The sequence below is a fragment of the Olea europaea genome, unplaced genomic scaffold, assembly GCF_002742605.1.
Source record: "Olea europaea var. sylvestris unplaced genomic scaffold, O_europaea_v1 scaffold671, whole genome shotgun sequence".
NCBI classification, from domain to species: domain Eukaryota; kingdom Viridiplantae; phylum Streptophyta; class Magnoliopsida; order Lamiales; family Oleaceae; genus Olea; species Olea europaea.
In genome coordinates, this window is record NW_019265091.1 from 229,807 (window position 1) to 247,985 (window position 18,179).

The 18,179-nt window shown below is 33.7% G+C and overlaps 1 protein-coding gene across 1 annotated transcript; it reads right to left on the reverse strand.

Moving 5' to 3' along the window:
- Positions 1 to 2,756: 2,756 nt before the first annotated feature.
- Positions 2,757 to 11,787, reverse strand: LOC111390328 (probable protein S-acyltransferase 19). The gene is made up of 12 exons (XM_023015348.1): positions 11,251 to 11,787; positions 10,103 to 10,216; positions 8,578 to 8,889; positions 8,097 to 8,153; positions 7,870 to 7,986; positions 7,649 to 7,783; positions 6,288 to 6,356; positions 6,109 to 6,180; positions 5,903 to 6,031; positions 5,707 to 5,787; positions 5,288 to 5,488; positions 2,757 to 4,322 (listed from the first exon to the last, which is right to left on the reverse strand). The coding sequence occupies exons 1-12, from the start codon at positions 11,293 to 11,295 to the stop codon at positions 3,126 to 3,128; spliced, it is 2,529 nt and encodes an 842-aa protein (XP_022871116.1). The 5' UTR covers positions 11,296 to 11,787; the 3' UTR covers positions 2,757 to 3,125.
- Between the last annotated feature and the right edge of the window lie 6,392 nt (positions 11,788 to 18,179).

Consider the following 18,179-nt stretch of genomic DNA (forward strand, 5'->3'; position numbering starts at 1 on the left):
TATGGAAATTGCGTGTTGCAGTGTTTTCTTACAGTGTAAATATTTTTTAATTAAAATTGAAAAAATTAAGTTTTTTCATAAAAAAAAAATTAAAAAGTATTTTAAATCGAAAAAAATATTTATAATATGAATAAAACAAATAAAAAATAAATAAATGAGGAAAAAAATATAAAACGAAAAAGAAATCTCCATGTATCCTGCGCTAATGTAATGAACCAAACGATTAGAATTTACCAAATATTTCGAATCTTCAACCAATTTTAAAAAATTTATAGTTTTAACGCTAATAAAAATACAATAAATACAAAACTCGTGCAACGCACGTGTCAAAGAACAGTAATATACAAATCTTATATGGTGCAATTTTCAAAACCCATAAAGTAATATAAATGTTATCATAGGAGTTACACATGTTTAAATGTGTAATAATAATATAATTACACGAGTTTCATAGCTTACAAACACAATTGAAGGTCACACTTAATCATCACAAATCTATGCACAAATCACATACCAAGAATTGTCTGCATACAAATTACAAACATGACTTTAAATTGTTGGAAAAAATGGGTGATCTGTGTATAGATGAATTATCAATTAACACAATAAAATAAAAAATACAATTATTGCATAAACATGTAATACGATAACATTATAATTCAACATGATATAAACATAAAAAGAGAAGGGTTAGAAATGCAAGCTTTAGGAGTCACGTCGAAAATACTATCCTAAAGTCATGTTGCCTCCCTTTCGTGTGGATACTTTCGATATTACACGGCTCCAAGATACAACTTATATTGCTCACAACTTGTTCTCTTCCTATGGGCACAACCATAGAAATATAAATGAACAAGCATCTTTTCGAGTTGTCAAAATAGTATAGTGTACAAGATTAGATAGAATAATACTTCAAGTTGTGTTTTCATGTTATGTTTTTCATCTCTATGAAAATCATTCTCTTTTATGGGGATAAATAAATTTAACCCCTACACTTATGAGAATTAAGTCATTTAACATGTATGTTACATTATAATATTATTAATTTAATTTTATATTAAATTGATATTAAAATAGAAACAACACATTTAAAAGTATTAATTTGAAAATTTAAAACTTAAATTATTTATTTTCCAACAAATTATAATTCACAAAAAAAAAAAATTCAAAATTCAATTGAAAATCGGAAAGGTCATGGACCTTTGGTTACCCATTTTTCAATGTGGACATTGGAGACCTAGACACTAATTTATTTTTCATTTTCTCTCATTTTCAATTATACATCGACTCCCACATGGAAATCAACAACTATTGCCAGTCGTTTACAGTCGATCTCAACTGTAATTGCCACATGGATTTCTAAAATTGAAGTTTAAACTTTCTACTTTTCTTTTTCAAATGTTCTCTCTCTTCTTTTTTTTCCTCAATCAGTAGTGAAACTAGAATCAAACCAAAAAAATCAGAACAAAATGATTCGGTTCCATATCTTAAAAAAAAAAAAGGCTTTTTAATCAAAAAAATCATTGGTTCACAATTCGGTTCAATTCTCCTGGAACCAGAATCAAATGAAACAATATCCACCCCCAATAAAGTCTAGGCTTTGATTTTGACCACTCGGGGAGTCGTAATATATCGACTCAAGAAACAATGTCTTGTTAATTGTCAAAAATGAAGAAACCAATATATTCTGCCATTGGAATAGCAAGAAAAGTTTTCCAAAAATTATTTTGTTCACTAAATCCAAATAAAAAGTGTGCTTATTGCATTCGAATTCCCGTAGATCGTTGGACGAACCAACAGATATAGGAGAACCCATTCGATCACTCACATAGTTTGAACTACTAGAACATAGCCTAATTTAGTCCAAGTCATCTAGTAGCAAGCACTAACATCTACCACAAGGTAAACCACCACCTTTTAGGCTAATCATTCTATCATCGAAGATGACGATAGACAACAACTCCCCTGACACAGCTTACAAGTATGCTTGATGACCATTTCCTTCACTTGAAGACAACAAGAAAATAGATGGGGAGGGGGGTTTTCGTGCAAAATCGAATGTTAGGTGGATAAAATGGGAAGCCAAGACTTGTAAATAGAGCTGGACAAAACTCTCAAATCAAACCCGAAATTCTTCTCAAACTAAATACTCGAAAGGGTATTTGAATCGAGAACCGACGAATACGGTTCGTTTCTCGGTTCTAGACCAAGAACCGAATAAAAACTGAATCTTTCTAATTTTTTTTATATTGAAAAAATCAAATTATTTAAATTTTTTTTAAACAAAGTAACTAATTATGTGATTGATTGATACTCTATCTCCCAATCCCTTGCCTAACTAGTTTGACCTAACCAAACCAATTCCTAAATCCAATTTTTTGACCCAATTGATAATTAAATCAAATAGTTAGTCAGTATTAATATTATTTAAAAATATTTTATCTCTATGACTTCTAATCCAAGATTTTTTTTTTTTTAATGTAGACTTGAAGGCTGAAGCAAATAAATTATTGATATGAATCGTCAATATTTTAATATTAGTATCCACTTTTTGATATTTGTATATGACTATATGTTGGTAAATTAATCTTATTGGACAACTTGTTATTTATATATTTTTTTATTGGACTTCATTAATTTGTAAAAACTATAATTGAATATGTTATTAGTTGTATTTATATAGTATTGTTGTAAATATTTAAAATGTAATTATGGTATGGAACCGAACCGAACGGGACCATGTCCGCCTCTACTTGTAAACAAGCAAACTCAGCAATATATTAACGGGAAGAAATTATCAAACTTGCAACCAAATCTGATAGAATGGTAGTCTTCTAGGAATACGAATGGAGCTCGCTCATGCATAGAAGAGATTAATTTAGGTTATACCCGGAAAGTGGAGTAGATCTCTCGGACATCATCTCTGATTACGACTACTTTCGTGTTAATGCAAAATTGATGGGAAAGTTTCCACCAAGAAAAAGATGCCGGAACCTAGTCACTCAGTTGCATCACAAGCTGCAATTGATTGGGAAAAGTTCCAGAGGGTTCAAAAGCTGCTCCATAGTTACTCTCCAATTTCACACTGATATATTGGAGAATGAACAGCAGGAGATTAAGATAAACTACTTCAGACCTGACCCAGATGGATGATTCGGTTCAAAATCCCCAAGAACAAAGACTGGAAGCTGGTTCGAGGTAGAGTCCCTCTTGAATCTTGTTTCTCGTGGCAAACTTAAAGGCAACCTATCTTGGCCATCTCTCGAACTTGGGCCTGTCTCAGTCTTCAAACCATCTCTAATTGGAGCGGTCAAAAGTGGGCCGCCAAAGAAGATGGACTCCCCGGTGTACATTAGCTTCTCCGACTGCCGGACAGGAGGCTTTATAGCAGGCAGCTGCAAAGACTCCCGAGGTAGAACTGCAGGTCTCTTATCAATATTACTTAGCGCAGTATTTGGGTTTGATACTCCTGCTTGTAAAGATGATTTTCTCCGGGATTCTGAAGCTGACACTGGAACAGAGATGTACCTTCCAGCTTCTTGGTCCCAAACAACAGATGTCCTTTTAACATCTCTGAGGAGAGAAGCAGTTGGACCCAGACCCGCAGCCAGAGCAGGAGCAGGAGCCGGAGCCGGAGCCGGAGCCGGAGCCGGAGCAGGAACAGCAGGAGCAGGAGCAGGAGCAGGAGCAGGAGCAGAGAGTAGTAATGGATCCATAGTGCTACTCTTTTGCATGATATTTTCATCGAACCCTGATGAAGTGTGCAACACTGGAGGACTATTACTCGGGAAAACGGTTCTTGAGGTTAAAGGTCGATCAGGAACCACACCGGCTGGTGCTGAATTAGTGGCAACAAAGTGTCTCAAACCATGAGCTTGAGGAAGGGGACTTAGCATGACTGATTCATGAACATGGCTGGGACTGCTGAAGCTACTCACACTTTGAGTGCCAGTTTCATATTCATCACGGCTGCCTTGACTCAGGGCATGAAAATTTCGCGGAGGAGAGAGTTTCAAATCGTTTCTGAAATTTTTGTTTCCTCCAATTTCGGTGCTTACACTGCTTCTAACACTCGCATTCTCGCTGGAACTTAATTCAGAATCTGGTAAGCGTTTGTTATCAACAGGACGCAATACAGAGGACGATGCCCTCGCTTTTGCAGCTGCTTTTATAGCTTCATTGGAATCTAGTTTTGCAAGTTTCCATGCACTTCTACGAACCTGTCTTTTCAGTGCTTTATTTCCCTTCTCACCAAATCCAGCAGCATCTGGATCAACTGTTGACCGTACCATTCCAGGTCCCAGCTGAGGTGCAACTTCTTCCTGATATTCACGGTTAAGATGCAGAGTGAACAATTATGAAATAATCTAGGGTTTGAGATGAGTTGAGAGTAAATAATCACGAGAGGCAAAGGAAATACATTTTATTGAATGAAGGATAGCAGAATTAAAGAAAAATAATGGGAATTGTAAAACTATTTGTCAAGAGATTAATTACAGGAGCCAAAATTTTCTTTATTTTTTCCTCAAATTGAAATGGTGAAAAGCTCATGGCCAGAAAGCATCAGTAAGAAATTGGACAGCAATTTGTTGAAAATAAAGTTGAAGCTTCCGGAGAATTTCAATCTTTTGCAAACATTCCATTTGACAAGAATTCACAAAGCAGAAACTTACAAGATAACTGTGTGTGTTTTAGATTGATCAAAGAACCACTGCATTATGAAAATCTGACCGGCAGAACGACTGCATTATGATCAGTTTAAAGTAGTATTCTGTACTATACTGTCGATTCTTCCATAAGAAGAACCATTTTGGAAAAGGCATTAAACATAAACAAGTCTGACAGTGTATAAACAAGCAGGTGAGAATTGTCAGTGTTCAGCCAAAAAATTTGTAATTAAATAAACTCCAGCCAGGTGCACAAGTCAGAGGTAAGTAAAAAAACCAAACAGCTACATATGGAGCATCTTTCGCTTAGCTTAAAAAGTTAACTATAAGTAAGCAAGTTTTAAAGTATATAATTGGATTTATTGATCAAAACTTGAAATAAACTACTTATTCTAACATTAACATAAGAGTTACTCTCAAATTAAGTTCTTACTTTCCAGACATGTTTAGAAACAAAAAATCAATCAAAAAAAAATCATTAAAGCTGCTGTAACATACTCTTTCCCATAACTTCTCATAACAGAACTATTTAAGCTTCGCCAAACACATTCATAATTCTGTATATCCATAAACAGCTTCTAGCATGTCTTATCTAACCAGAAAGTAAAACTTAAGTTCACCTGATAATCAACAAACACCCTAGGAGGGGTGCACCATGCTCCTTTATACTGCAGGCCCATTGAACTTCCACCACTGAAGCCAGTAGTAGCAGACCCAGACGGAGAATATATTATATTAGGGAGTTCCAAATCCATAGAAGCACCAGCAGGTGCCTCGCTCATGGCCCTCATTGCCACAACATATTCATAAGTTGTAATTCCCTGATACAACACAGCAAGTTATATGATCACCTGAATTTAGAATCCTCCATTCCAGGTATCTCTTTCAAAACAATAGATCCCCTTAAAGAATTTATTACAAATTCAAAAGCAACATTCCACTGTAAAAGTATTTGAAGATTGTAAACTGTACTCCTAATTCATTAGAAATTATATATAGATTGGCAAATCATAGAGAAAATAGAACTCAAGGTACATACCTTTCTAATTAGTATCATGTGGAAAAAGAAAAGTTCAGCCAAGGGCATGCAAGCCAACAAAGACACTGCTGTACATACGATCTGCAGAACGGAATATTAATCATGATAAGAACTATTGGCATTATTAGTTAATGGGGAAAAAAAGAAAAAAAGGGGGGGAAACTAGCTTTGAAGTCATATTTGAAGGTAATATTACCACAACAGCTGCAAATGGAGACCTAGAGAAACCATTTCCTAGTCTATCAACTATTTCAGTCTCCATGCTCTTCTTATTAACGAAGCAACGAACTACAACTGCAATTCCAACTCCAGCTTCAATAACAAGCTGAGATAGAAAGAGATCAGAGTTCAGAGATCTAAAGCTTAACATCCATTCAGTCTATAGTTTCCCTCCAAACGTACCCATACAAGACTGATGGCCATTAGTGATATAAATGTTACATAGTTTTTTCGCCCAACACAGTTGTTCAGCCACTGGAATAATCAACACAATGAAGTTAGATTCCTTAATTTAAAGAATTACTATCTCAAATACCCGAAGACATGAAAGATGCATAATGTAAACCATACACATCAAGTACCCGACAATGGTGATCGAATCCATCCACACATTTGTCGCAACTTCTACAATGTTTACTGAACTTACCAACCTACAAAGTAGCAGATTTGGTTATGAGAGCCAAGATATATGAGTTAAGTTGAAAAAACAACATTGCATGGAAATTTCTGAACACAGGATACATAAGTACAAGAAATAATGACATAGAAACTGATATTTGTGTACGCATTTTATCACAAAGTCCTCTCGTTTTTTTTTTTCCCATCCATCTGCATAAGATTAGTACTTTCAGTCTAAAAGGAGTATACTTAATCCATTTAATAGAATCCATGGAGGAGGTTATTTAAAATTCATCGAAGAAGTTCCAATGCTAGAACATCAATGATTAAGAGAGTTTTACACGATCCAAAATATATGTAAAGAATCCAGTGTGTATTTTCTCAAGAAAGGTCACAACTGTGTATCAATTTCAAGAGACTTTATGAATCAAAACACAGTAGTTATGGTCTAACTCACAAAGTGTTAAATCATATGTTGAAAATACCCATTAGGGTGATAGGAAAAGGCTGAAGTCCACGTGTTGATAAGAAGATCTAAGAATATTGGGCAGTGTTGGACATCTATAGATATGAAATTAATGAGTTATCTGACTAATATTGGTTTTTCTGTAAATACTGTGAAACCCAGTGAAGAGGAGATCAGCCCAGTTCATAAGGCTCCAACTGCTGCTGGGTAAAGATAGGATTTACCACCCTGTAACCCATATGTGGAGAAGCGGTTTTCATCTTTCAAAACCACCGTACATGGTGGTCAAATCAATTAAGAGGTGTGTCAAGAGATCGCCAAGGCTTCTTAATATAGACCTTCTATGAACCGAAATAGGAAGCTTTGTAATCAACTAAAACAATCTCTAAAGCATACAAATCTCCCTGTAGCACCTAATTTCCAATCAATCTCTTTGTTTGATTTTCAAGGTTGGTTCGTTCACAGATCAATTCTGAGCACCATAATCAGTATGACTTCTACTCAGTTCAAGTCTTCAATCAATCCTGTCATATGTTATTCTTAAAGAAACAAAACATTGGTTGAGATAGAGAAAAAGACAGAGAGCCAACCATATACAAAAAATGTAAACTGCGACACAACTACCGATGTATTGTTTCTGATCAAGGCATACTGTTGAGTGCATGCATTAGTTCTACTTGCAACTAATATGACAACAATGTTGTATCATACGCTTGTTATGAGATAAAATATATTCACTCATGTTGGTTTACATAATTCAGATAACTTTGCCTTTTGAGACCTTTAAAATATTTCCTCTAATGGCTCTTGTTATACTGTTTTACTCAACTCTTTTTACCACTTTAGAATCTTGGACACCTTGACCAATAAGTGACTGTCACTAACTGTCTCTCTCTTACATAATTGATAAGTGAATATCGACCGAGCATGCATATTTCCAAGGCTGGACACTTTCTCAGTGAGAGAAACACATTTAGTATAGATTTTGAAGGTCTTAATCACATTCAATATAGATTTTCAAGGTCTTAATAAAAGGAAACAAAGCTAACAAGTGTAAACCACAAAACCAATGTCTATGCCAGCTCCTTTTTTGCAACTTTAAAGATGAGCTTAATGCAATAAAAAAGTTCTGTTATGAACACAGTATTAAACATCCCCTGAAGTAGAACAAAACTGCTGTAGAAAAGGTAAGAAAGCTGCTTTCAATAATGGCAGTCAACTTGGCACAGATATAAGACGTCGATCATAAACCATGTCTCTGAAGAAACACCACATGCTTAAAATGCCTGATAACCAATGGCAATACCAGCATTTTCTCCAATGGGTGGGATTGTTCGATGTAATTATTTTTCATTGGTCTTGTCTGATACCTTAATAAATTTTACAGGCTAGAGAATGCATTTCAGATTTGAGAATCAGCAAGGTGTTAAAATAATTTATCTTAGAATTAAGAAGTCTTCAGAGTATTATAATAAGAAAACAGTTATCAGTTTGAGTTCTATGTTTCATTGAAATGTTCATTGCGTACTGCGATCCATCTTCAAGAGTGATCAAATTATGAAAACTTTTAACATTCTTATATAAAAGTGGCTATGCTAATATTAAGAAGTAAGTATAAGCTGGACTTTATAAGGGGTGATTGCATCTCCAATGACATAATAGGGAAGTGAATATAACTTTTGGCTTCCTAACTTTCCTATATATAGAACATGAAGAAATACAGCTATTCCACACCATTCTGATCCTTTTTTCTTTTTTCCATTTTTTTTTTTTTTGGGTGGGGTTACACAGAATATTCCTCCAAAATTATGGCAAGATGACTTCCTCCTTGGAGATATAACTTGACTAGCGGTTCTCACAGACTCAACCGAACCGTTCTTACTCGAGTTAGCTCCTGCTCTAGAGCTTCTTGAAGCCGAGGATGAAGGTGAATGAGTCCCATTACTCATTTCATCAAATTTTATAGGCAGACCCTGTGCAAGCGATCCGTGCTTTTCCCTAGCTTTCTGTGTTAGCTCAGGATCAAATTTCGACATGATACCAGGATCTGCTGGGTTAATAGCAGTACACCGAACATAAAGAATGAAAACGAGGAGTGCCTGCATTGGTTAAACATCACAACATCTTAATTCTATACGTGTATATATCCAGAAAATAGAGTCATGGCTAACTCCGAAGATACACAGGCCAGTAAGCACCTTTCGAGTCAAAGTGTACAAAGTTGAAGACCCATGTAATGTAAGGTTTAAATAAAAATGAAAGCAGTAAAGACATGAGCAATATATAAATATCAATCACTGCTTAAAACTGTCAAAGAAATATTTTCAAGAGGTACATTACATGTCAATACGCTTTTGAAAAATCGTGTGTATGCATGACATGTCTGACATGTGTCGTGTCGGATACATGTGTCTCTGTCGATGTATCATAGCATACCTATATATCAAAAATTAGTATTATCAATTGTATTGTGGATATTACTATTATCTTCAGTGTTGTCTTCTTCTATTTAGTTGGATTATATAGTTTTTTCCTAATATGTGGGGACTGATCACTCTCCTGACTTGAGACCTATAGGACGGTAGCAGGTGCAAGATAAAAGCTAGGGTTGTACAGCTCCTCTATGAATACTGTTCTACCTGAAACATCAAAATTTCATATTTCGAAGATGGTTACCGTTTTACTATCTGTCTCTGTCAGTCTGTCTCTCTCTCTCTCTCCCCCCTTTTCTTCTAATGTTCTACTATTGTCGTCCTAGCTTTCAGCTTGGTCTCACAAAATAGTCGAACTCCCTTCTTTCATTCGCTCGAAGTGTCCCAAGTTTAAGGTTCTATGTCGAGCAGTATTTTGAAAAGAACTCAAGGCTTATGCTTTGAGGCGAGCCTCACATGAGGCCTTCATTAAGCGTCTCAAATCTTGACCAAATAATGGATCACAAATATTACAATTAAATCTGAATGAAATCTTTTGCGGATCTGCCCATAGTAATAGTGGTGATGCATTTGAATATGTGAGAACAGTTCACATCAATTAGACCAATTACACTTAATAGTCCCTGGTAGTTTTGAACTCTTCGCAAGTTAATTCACCTAGTGCCTCAGCCAGAAAGAAGTTGATTGGCTTACAACTAGCTCCAGTTCCCTGCTTCATTGTTCAAACGATCCTTTCATCATTTTGTTTCAATCGTCAGGACTATTCTCTACTCAAATTCAGTCATTTTTGTTCTCATCAATAAGTTCTTATTTTCAAATCTGTGCAAAGAATAGAATGTTGGTACTTGCAAGCCTTACAGAGTCAGCTGAATTTACATACCACTGGAGAATAGGCAGCAATGAGAGCATACTCCCAGATCTCGCCTCCAAGGAAAGGAGCAAAGAAAGCATAAAATGCAACCACTAAAATGCAAAACACAGTGATAGCAATAACCTGTTAAAGATAACGTCCAGGTTAAGTCAGTATTTTTAAGTGGATAAAATATAAAAAAGCAAATTCTCATGAGATCCAACATTAAAAAATCCAGTTATGTCACATTAGCGAAGTACCTTCATTAATTAATCACCAGTATTACGTTAAGGGACGAACATAAAATTATATGGCTGCAACTTAAACAGTTTCATCAAAGTATCAAGAGATAAAAAAAAAAAAAAATACACGTGCTGTTTCCACGTGATTAAGAAAACATGCAAAACTTCTCCCACCTTTGTCACACCCTAAAATAAATTAAATAATTTTAGTTTCACATTATTTTATTCGGAATCTTGTTTTCAATCTTAGTTATATTTATCTTATCCCTAATCTTTTGATATGCCATTTCCATTAATCTATTTAATTGATTGTGTTAAATTGGAATTCCCTATTTCCACAGCTCAGTCTCTACCAATTTGTCAACCATAAATCGAAGTAACATGCTGGGTATCTTAAAACTCGAAAAAGCAAAAAATAAATAAATAAAGAGCGAGAGAGAGAGAGAGCAGTTGAACCAGCTGGTCCTATCCGGTCTGATTTTTACAACATTGCAAATGATGCTAAATATTATCATTCTTTATATTATATAATAGAATCACCAAAGTCTACCCTAAGGTGGAGAAGTACAAGATAGAATATTGGTCAGATGATTGCTCTTTCAGTTAATGGAAATCTCCTTATGCATCATCCTATATGAATATAAAATTATTATATTTACCTACTTGTCCCATAAGTTATATCCTTGAAGATTTTTTTTTTTTTTTTTTTTTTTTTTTTTTTTTTTACCAATTTCACTTTTCTTCATAATTTGGATCCAGCAACTACTCCTCCATAAGCTAATACCCCAGCAAAATAGCCCACCGTTGTCATTTCCCCCAACTGTAAGCAATTTCAATTATAAACAGCAAGAACAAATCAATTAATTAACTAACAGCGCAAAAAGAATATCTCGAAAAATACAACAAGGTAAAGAGAGAATTAATCTGCAGCAGAACCTGATAGGTGTGAGCTGGTAGTTGCCACCCGTGTTTTCTCACCATAGCTTCTTTACTTCGCCAAATTCTATGTTCACAGTCGAATTCACACGCATTATAGTGTGAGTATGTGTGTGAGAGATAGAGATAGAAAAAAGTGAGATAGAACTGACCTTTTTTTCTTTTTGCCCTTCAAAACCCAGAAAGTAAACTAACTTGATTTGCTAAACAAAACTACAAAAAGTTGAAAACTACGGATAGGGAATTTTCGTGAAAATCGTTATAAAACTGGGTCTGCAAAAGTAAATAGCAAATTTTCAAAACAACAGACAGAAACATTTCTGGAAAATCATTATAATTTCCCAAGATTCGAAAAGAATAAAAATATAAGTTCGGAACAAAATTACAAGATACCGAACGTAAGAGAGAGAAATGGACAAAGATGGAAGTTTTCTGTTCGATTTTTCCAGTTAAGGAAGAAGAAAACAAAGGTACAAACGCAAATGGACAAATGACGTCGAAGAGAGTGAGGGTTTACGGCCGGTGAAGTACAAGTGATTAGAGTGGTGAGTTTAAAAAATTAAAAAATTAAAAAAAGGGTTGAAACCCAAACTTGACACCCCCACCCCCGGTCTCGTGTTTGGAGCATCGTAAGGGAGGTAAATCGAAAAATATGCCCCAACAGGTTAAGAAAGAAGAGTTTGTCCGTACACTGATACTCACAAAGAGTCCAATTTCATATCTCAAAAATCGAACCCTCACTCTGCAACTGTCAACAAGATTGAGACTACCTCGCTCTTATCTTTTGCACCGCTGAGTTATGCCCTCGTGGGGCAGAGTTGTGGGTTTTGCACTACCATTGGTTGGACTTCCCTGGCACATTTATTTTGTCTTTTTATTTTCTTCTGTTTATCATACTTACCAGGCGCATTTATTTTTTCTTTTTATTTTTTCTGTTTATTATACCTTTTCAAAGAGGTTCGATTAATTTTGTGCTTTATAAAAACCCAATTTGAGTCCCTTTTTTCTATAATAAATTTTTTGAGTAACTTGTATTTAAATAGTAGATTTTTTTTTAAAAAATACGTGTAAATTATTTTATTATGAAAATATATGATTACAAATTATTTTTAAAGAATTGAACTCAAACATTAACAAACTAAAGGAATAACATAGTTGTGTTATTCATAAGAAAATTATGCAACAAAACATGCGCACCCAATTAGATGTTAAAGCGGAGAGGGAGTAATAGGCCTAGCTGATGATCGATGACGATTCCAATGAGGCAATGGAATTGTAACAATCTCCACAATAGCGACAATGTTGACGATCGCAAATAAAATAAGGGCATATGTATATAATAATATAATATAAAACATTGTAACACATTATGTTGCAAAGTGTATTGTTAAAAAATTCAAAACTAAAAAATAATAAAAATGGCATTTTTATAATAATATAAATAATAACAACAACAACAATAATAAAAAAGATGTTCAAAAGTGAAATGGGAATTAGTTTTATCTTTAATATTATTTGTGAAATGTTTTCAAGAAAAAAAAAGTAACAGCATAGTCGATAATTGAGTTGGTGAGTTATAACACAACTTCTTCTTCTCCTTCTTCTATTTTTTTAATGTCCCAACCTTCAAAATGTGGTTTTAAGTCTCTTATTTATTTAAATTTCTGAAACTGTTTGAGATCGCTTTACAATATCCACCCCACTTAAAGTTAGAGGAAAAATTATCTTACAAAAAATAAAATTTTTGATTAACTTTTATTTAAAGAGTAGATATAAAAAAAAAGTAAATTATTTTATTATGAAAATATATGATTACAAATTATTTTTAAAGAATTGAACTCAAACATTAACAAAATAAGGGAATAACATAGTTGTGTTATTAAAAGAAAAGAAAATTATGCAACAAAACATGCGCACCCAATTAGATGTTAAAGCGGGGAGGGGGTAATAGGCCTAGCGGATTATCGATGACGATTCCAATGAGGCAATGGAATTGTAACAATCTCCACAATAGCAAGAATGTTGATGATAGCAATTAAAATAAGGGCATATGTATATAATAATATAATATAAAACATTGTAACACGTTGTGTTGCAAAGTGTATTGTAAAAAAATTTAAAACTAAAAAATAATAAAAATGGAAATTTTATATTAATATAAATAATAACAACAACAATAATAAAAAAAAAATGTTCAGAAGTGAATTAGGAATTAGTTTTTATCTTTAATATTATTTGTGAAATGTTTAAAAAAAAAAAAAAAAGTAACAGCATAATTGATAATTGAGTTGGTGAGTTATAACACAACTTCTTCTTCTCATTCTTCTTCTTTTTTAATGTCCCAACCTTCAAAATGTGGTTTTAAGTCTCTTATTTATTTAAATTTCTGAAACCTTAAAGATCGCTTTACAATTTCTACGCCACTCAAAGTTAGAGGAAAAATTATCAAGCTACTTAATATTTATTTCCAATTCAAAGTTGCTTACTATTTTGACGATTCTTGACGTGGAGACCCAAATTTACATAGATTGGGGATTAGAAAGATTGAAAATCGAGAACTATGTTAGCCCAATTCTAATTTTCCAATTTTTTCCTTCATTTTTTCATCAACATATGTTGAACTCTTTAAATCGGTATCTTACATTTTATCTATCTTAGAATCGTCAATATAAAAATATATATCTAAATGAACCAAGTAAAAAAATGGAAAAATAGAAACATTAGTGCCTAATGTATTAATAACGAATGACCTTGTATTATAATTACATGCTCATTCTCAAGTGATAATAATTAGAGAAATGCTAAATGGCCACGGTCATTTGCACATACCCTGGCTAGATTCTTTTTTATGGGGGAGAGGGGGGATGATTTTTTGGCATTAAAAAATGGGGTGGGCCTCCTATAAGAGAGAATCTGGCCAGGGTCTGTGCAAATGACCCTGGTCATTTAGCATTTCTCTAATCATTATTATTATTATTATTTTGTTAAATCATCACTTAAAGTATGTTTGATTGTAAAGATGAAACTGAATTACTTAGAAAACGAGTTTCATCGAATTGAATTGCCTAAAAATCGTTTTCTTGAGAATTGTAAATTATTGTGTTTGATTGGTATAATTTTCTACTTGAAAAATGTTGAAATAAAAGTGTATTTTGATGTTCGATTGACTTTATTTTACATGAAAATTGTCAATTAAAGAGATAAAATTTACTGGTATTGGGGATGAAATTTGTTTCCATTGCCAAAATCCAAAAAAATTCAAGAAAATCATCTATCTTTTAGTATTCGTTTGGTTTTGTTTTACATGAAATTAAAAGGAAATATTTTTTTACATAACTCTTAGAATTTGTTTCCGTTGCCACAAAAAATAAAAAATAAAAAATAAAACTAGAATTCAAATTCTCACCATTTTGGTGAGAATTCAAATTCAATCAATAGAAGGAAAATATTGATGTGGCGAAGGTTGGTGGAATTCCGATTCCATGAAATTAAAAGGCTATCAAACAAGCCATTTTGTGAGAACAGAAATTCCATTTGCATTTTCTAGGGAAAATAATGGCCAATCAAACAGGCTATTAGTTTATATGGACACTAATCCAGGTGAAGAAAAGTAAAAACTAGCTCTTTAAGGATGCCCATGAAATGAATGGATAACGATTTAATAGAATTTGGACGGTTCAATAGGATCGACTATATAACTATTCTAAAAAATAAAAATGAAATAAAAAAAATTTATGTATAGATCACATTCTTTGTTCACGTCTCTGCCCCAATTGCCTAACAGGGTGAAACAAAATATTTTGAACAATGCTATAAATACAAATTTTCCTATAGAATTTGAGCTGTCTTTCTGTAATTGGCTGTTGCCAAAAACAGTTTTTCGCAACAGCAAATCACAAAAAGACAGTCTTCGTATACCAATTCTATTAAAAAAAATCTGTACTTGCAAATTAATTGAAATCTTTCACTATTTCTCAAAAAAAAAAAAAAAGTAACGAGTCCTTAGACACGACGATATTTTCTATCTCCAGCCGGATTACCAAAGGAAAAAGGCAGAAGCTGTGTGGAGGAAAGGTGGTCCTCATGCAAATAAGGCCCACGTAGAGGTTTAAAAGGGTGTGGAGGAAGACTTTTCAAAATCATAAATCAAAAATCGGGTGTTAATCTAAGTCCAATTTAATCCCAAACCCTAAAATTCATTTCTCTCCGTCTCTCTCTCCTCACTCTTCCCACCAAACCCACATTTATGTGAAAATAGAAGCTGCACCCAATAAATTTCAAATGGTTGGATTTATTATTCTTATTTTGAAAATCAAGATTTATGGAGACCGACTAGCAGTGATAGAGCTCCGACGAGAAGGAGGGGACAATGTTGATGGTGGACGAATCCAAACCGAAAAGTCATTCATTAATATAAGAAATGCAGGCGTCGGTGACCGGTTCATCGATTTTGAGCTCGAGTTGGGTTACTTGCTCAGCTTCAGGATTCGAATCCGTTTGAGAGTCATTTGGAGCTACAGTGTTGTTGGTGGTAGAGTTGTTGTGTTTATGTTGGCGGCAACGACAATGATGACGAGGTGGGATAAAAAGTGTTTGTGACCAACTATATGGTTGATTTGTGATTAAGTATTGTAGTGGATGGGGTGTTTGATGCATGTGATCAGTGTTTGCGTGAAACCCGCAAGCGTATAAGATCGTTGAGAAGTAATAGATCTAGTGAGTTAGAGTATCGTACCACGAGAAATAAAATTTAATTGAGTGTACTAGTCTTTCATTAAATTCAAAGCGCGCAAATTAAAAGTGATTTTTTTGTGATTTTTAATTATTCTAATTGAATCTACGAAAACATATAAAATGCGAATTTAAAATGTATATGAGAATAGTGTATTGAATTACGAATTCACCTATTATTATCTATTCCAATTCTCGACTATGTAGTTAGTTTCGCTCTTGTATTTTTGACAATCGATAATTCTATTGTAATTAATTTTTCTTTCCAAGACAAATTAAATTTATCCTATTCACGACCTGATCATATTCCTAATCTGAATTCATATGAATAAAATGCATTCAATTTCACAGTTATCTCAAAGATTGTACACGTGATAAATTTTATTCCTAAAATTTATTGCACGTATGCTAATAATGTAATGTTCTAAACTTATTGTGAACCTCCCAATACTACAACAAGCAACTATATATTTAATTGACGATCAGACAATCAAATAATAAAATTAAGCATGCAAGATTAATCAACAATTGCAAGAATTTAACCAAACCTCATGTCTTGAATTAAAAATAAATAATAACGGGTTTCATCTTCATTCAATATATGAGAAAAATTAGCATAACATAAAATTGGAATTAAATACATAAAATTGGAAAAACATAACCGAGAAATTGATGAAACGCCATTAATTCCACAAATTTGCACGACTTTTGTGCGAGTGTAACCGGTTGTTTTCTTCTCGTTTACTGCAAACTGCTCCAAATTGTGTGTGTTGTTTATTTATAAAATTCAGCCCAAGCAGCCAGCAATCTTCTCTCCAATTTCTATCAATTTCGGCTGCCTTTTTGTCTATATCATAAAACCCAGCAACCAACTTGTATTTTATTCCAACTCCAATTCTACCCAAAGCTGCCACTTTTGTTTGTCTTGTATATATGTTAAATTCCAAGAATTCCAAGCAACCGACAATTGTGTATCGCTGTCTTCTTCTCCCCCAGCTGCGTGATGTGTATATATATCTATTTATCCCAGTTGGCTTGTGTTCACCTCCAAGCAGCTCTCCAATTATCTTCCCAGCCGGTAGTTACCTCCTCTCTCTCCTCTTTTTTCTTTGCGCGTGTGTGTGTATATAGAGAGAGAGAGAGAGAGAGATCCTATAGCCGCAGCCCCCAACTCTTTCCAGGAATCCCTATTCCCATTAATTTCAATTACCCACTCCTAGTCAATAAGGGGCCCAATTAGATTGATATTTGCTTTGGGGTCGTCAATTCTTCCATGCAATGAAAGGTTGTCATTCTCTTCACTCTTTTGTCGGCTTTTATCCTTCAACTTTTATTTAGGTGAGGTTTAGTCCACAAACTTCTATTTAATAGCCAATTGATCATTTTCTTTCCCAATTGTTTCAAAACGGGTCCTTCACTAAAAACAAAACCTAAGTTAAATAGAAATTAATATTTTGATGACTTAAAAGTTTAATAATGTGGTATAAATAAATACACAAATTGTGCTCATCAAAAACCCCAAAACTTAAACCTTTGTTCGTCCTCGAACAAAACTATAACCTAAATAACAATAAACAAACAAACATGCAAAAATATTTGGTTAGACGTTTAGCTGTTTACCTCAGGATTTGAAATCACGACATTAAATCTATTAATTGCTTCAAAATCACAATACCAAACTAATATCCACTTTACCAATTCAAAACTGACGTGTTAGTGTGAAGAACTAATTTGACATAAATGAATTAACCAGTTTTTCCAACTCTCGACCCTCTATGGTCAAATATATCCTTTCATTTCTCGCAAGATTCACACACACTCCAAACTTATTCTTTTTCATTATTTTCCCGGCGTGTGATCTAAAATTGAATTTCTCATTACTATTCTCACCCTCTCCAATTCAGATGGACGTCACTAGTTGCAAGTCAACACATCAATGAATAAGGATTCTCAAATTATTTGATTGCTTCGACCGTCAAGACTCGATTAGGCTATTATTCCTTCATTGAAAGTCAAATTTTCTCAAACAAGTGTTGGGACTTATAAGGCATTTGCTTTTGCTTTTGCTTTTTTTTTTTCTCTCTTTTTTTTTTTTAAACTTACTTTTTCTCTGATTTTTAATTTTTAAATTTTTTTGTCTCCCCCTTAAACTTTCTAGATGACCCAAGTAGCAGGTTTTAGGCCGGTATCTCCCAAGT